This window comes from Nothoprocta perdicaria, unplaced genomic scaffold (assembly GCF_003342845.1).
Source record: "Nothoprocta perdicaria isolate Ctin4 unplaced genomic scaffold, notPer1 scaffold_92, whole genome shotgun sequence".
In the NCBI taxonomy this organism is placed as follows: domain Eukaryota; kingdom Metazoa; phylum Chordata; class Aves; order Tinamiformes; family Tinamidae; genus Nothoprocta; species Nothoprocta perdicaria.
The window spans coordinates 1,478,768-1,482,185 of record NW_020456221.1 but is presented as its reverse complement, the minus strand read 5'-3'; the positions used below and the strand labels follow the sequence as shown (position 1 = coordinate 1,482,185).

Sequence of the window (3,418 nt, the reverse complement as noted above, 5' to 3'; positions counted from 1 at the left end):
CCCGTGCCCGTGCCCGTGCCCGTGCCGTGCCGGCGGCACCTGGAACTCGAGGGTGCACTTGGTGCCGCGCGCCACCTCCTCGTAGAAGCACTGCTTGGCGTTGTCGGGCAGCTCGAAGGTGATCTCGGAGGCGCGCGCCGCGCAGGCCCACAGCCAGAGCGCGCACAGCGCCCGGCGCGCGCACAGCGCCATCGGCGGGGGGGGGCGGCGGGCGGCGGGAGCGGCGGCGGAGGGCGGAGAGCGGAGCGCGCCGCGCAGCCGGAAGCGCACGGAGCGCCGCGCGCCGCCCGCCGGGAAGCGCTTCCGGGGCAGCGCCCACGCCGCTGCGGACGTGGTGCGCCGCGTGCAGGGGCCTGGCCCCGCCGCTGCCTGGCAACGGTTGCCATGGCGCGCGGCGCCCCCGGCGGGTCGGTGGGGGGGCGGGTTCAATGTCGTCACGTGGAAGCGCTCGGCGCCAATGGCAGTACCGCTCCCCCCTCCTCTGCCGCCGGGGAGCGGCCGCCGCCAGCGCGGGTCGGCAGTGCCCAGCGCGCGTGCGCGGCCGGGGGCGGGGCCCGGGCCCGGCGGGGGCGGGGCCCGGGCCCGGCGGGGGCGGGGCCCGGCGAGCGGCGCGGTGCTGCCGCAGGGCCCGGCAGGCTCAGCCGCGGGAGAGCTGCGGGAAGGGCCTCGTTAGAGTGCGACTGGGTATCGTGTGTTATTCTGTATAGGTCTTCCGTGGCAGAATGGGGTTTTTTCCTTTTCTTTTTTTTTTCTTTTCTTTTCCTTTTTTTCTTTTTTTCCTTTTTTTTCCTTTTTTTTTTCTTTTTTCCTTTTTTTTTTTCTTTTTTTTTTTCTCCAGCAGCATATTTGCAAGAGGAATAATGTGTGAATTCCAACCTATGTGAAGCATTTGTGCATACCCAGATTTTTTTTTTTCCTTATGGCTAAAGTTAGAACATAGTTCTCAAAATCAAGAAAAAAATGCAGTTAGTTTGACTTCAGTTTTTAAGTATATATTGTCACTTTCCATCTGTGAATAGTTCTGTCAAACAGCAAACAGGCATTAATTGAAAATTGCTTTTCCCAGGAATGCTAATGGTCCACGGTGCTACAAGCAACACGTTTTTTCATGGACATGCATGGATGCTGCAGCAAAAGGACTGAAGAAAACTGCAAAGCAGCGGAGAATCAGATTTCCTCTATGCAGTATTTCCTCTGCATAGAAGCTGAGAAAAAAATCAAATGTTTTCTCCTGAGATGGTTAGCAGAGATCAGATTTTGCCATTATTTGAGACTCTTCTAATCAATGTAATTACAAACAGATAAAAATTAGGTCTTTTCACTGAGATATTTCTTTTTAGCTGAGTAGTAAAACAGAAAAAAATGTTGCTACCTTTACAGTCCTTTCAAAGTGCAACACTCTCTACTGAAGATTTTCATAGATATTTCCACAGGATTCTTTAGTCTGTACAAACATCATACCTTTCTAGAAATCTGATTGCATATTAAAATTCCAGTCCGTCACTTACTTAACTGTCACTTAAAGTACATTCCATATACATTAGCATGTTCTACTAGAAGGTATTTTTCCTGCTGCTCTGCTCAGATTCTTTCCTTACATGGTTTTAAGTACCTCAGCTTTAAAACCTCACACCATTTCAAGTACCTCAGCTTCAAAAATCTTCGGGCTTGGGCTGCTTGGACATCAACATGTAGCTCATGTCAGTTCTTACTTATTTGCCAGTACATTGGTCAGTTTTTGTTAGATAAAAAAGACTGGAATAAGCAGTTCAGGAGATAATACAAGGTTGTCTTCATTTTCACTGTCCTTCATACTTGAAGAACTGTCCCTGAACAACTTTGGCACCTGTAAAACACTCAAAGGGCAGTCAAGTGTATTTACTAATCACACAGTTTCAGCTCTATGTGATTTATGCTAAGTCATGCTGTGGAGGAAAAAATCACCAGACCTTAAAACCACTTGAGTTTATCCTTTCTTTTAAGGTTCAGTGATTTTTTTAACCTCTGTTCCCATGTTTTCAAAACTGCAGTGAACAAGAAATGAATTTATGTCTAAAAAGCCAGTGCACTACTGTCTATACTTACAATGGTTGATTTTTTTAAAAAAGGAAACAAAAACCAAATTTAAGTGAATATTTTGATAAAAAATAGGTAACCATGAAGCTAATCATTTGCTGTATTTTCCCATGTCACAATATCACCTAGGAAGAGGTACAGAGCTCTGGCACATGCAAGGCCTAAGCCAATAACAAATCAAAAGTAAAGTGTTTACTGGAAAAATTGTGATCACTGGTAGCTGCTCTAACACCCCATATGCACTGTTCTAGAATCACAAATCACGAGAACATAGTATTTTTAATTTCAATATTTATTTTTTAAAATACATTTGTAAGTAAAAACCATCAAATGAGTTAGAATGTTTTGTTTAAAAAAGGCATTTTCCCATGTTCTTTTCATTTAAAGGCAAATAAGATGCTTGGAAAAGTTCCACTTTTTTACATTGCACAAATATGCTTCCACTAAAAATGACCAGGCATCCCTACAGAAGAGCTAAATTGTTAACTCAGCAAGGCACTGTCAGTCTTGTGTTTTGCATGCCCTTGTTAAGATGGATGCAGGCAAGATTTTTCTTTTTCAGCTGCTGTTTTTTTGATTCACAAGAGGGAGCTGTTGCTTATGAAACTTTCCAAAGCTTTTTTTTTTTTTTTTTTTTTTTTTAACTCCTTCTAGAACGAGTCTTGTGCTTAAACTTTCCTCAGACTCAAAATGGCTCATTTAATTGAATGTTAAGTGGATATTGCAAACTTAAAAAAACACTGATAGTCTTGGTCACACATAATGTAGGCATAGATTTCAGAAACTACATCCATAGGCACAGAGCTAAGAAATGTACAGTGCCAGTGCCTAATGCCGATGATTTATACACTGGGCAGCCTTTCAGTTACTAGTGGGATCCAAATGCCACATTAGGCACCTTGATTCCCTGAATAGCATGTTGGAATGTCTAGGAGCAAGATCCGCAAACACCAGCATCCTGAGCAGAGAGCTGCAAGGCTCTTCAGTGAGAGAGGTGGAAAAGAGAGCAATCGTAAATCCAGGACAATCGTGGCTTGCTGTAGGTCATAAAAAGAATTAGCTTCTGAATCTCATTCACAGCTCTGAGTTCTCCCAGGGAATAGGTTCCTTTTTCCACAGTGTGTAGTGGTAGGATGAAGTGGTGGGGACCATTCCCACTATCCAGTTTCTTCAGGATGTTTAAAAGGTAGGTTCAAGCCCCTACCCTAGGGGTAATTTGGAGTTTAATTACTTGTGTGAAGGTGGGAGCCCAATGCGGGGACTGAACAAACCTAGAGGAAGACAGAGAATGAAGCCTTGGCAGTGCGGAAGATGTAGGAATCGCAAAGGACACACCAGCCGC

The 3,418-nt window shown here is 45.6% G+C and overlaps 1 protein-coding gene across 1 annotated transcript in view; it reads right to left on the bottom strand.

Moving 5' to 3' along the window:
• The window catches only part of LOC112958894, a 14,038-nt gene extending 13,846 nt beyond the window's left edge, over window positions 1–192 (bottom strand). Inside the window, exon 1 of the mRNA XM_026052837.1 lies at window positions 40–192. Coding sequence (XP_025908622.1) covers window positions 40–192 — 153 coding nt within the window. The remainder of the gene's footprint in view (window positions 1–39) is intronic.
• Window positions 193–3,418: the final 3,226 nt, after the last annotated feature.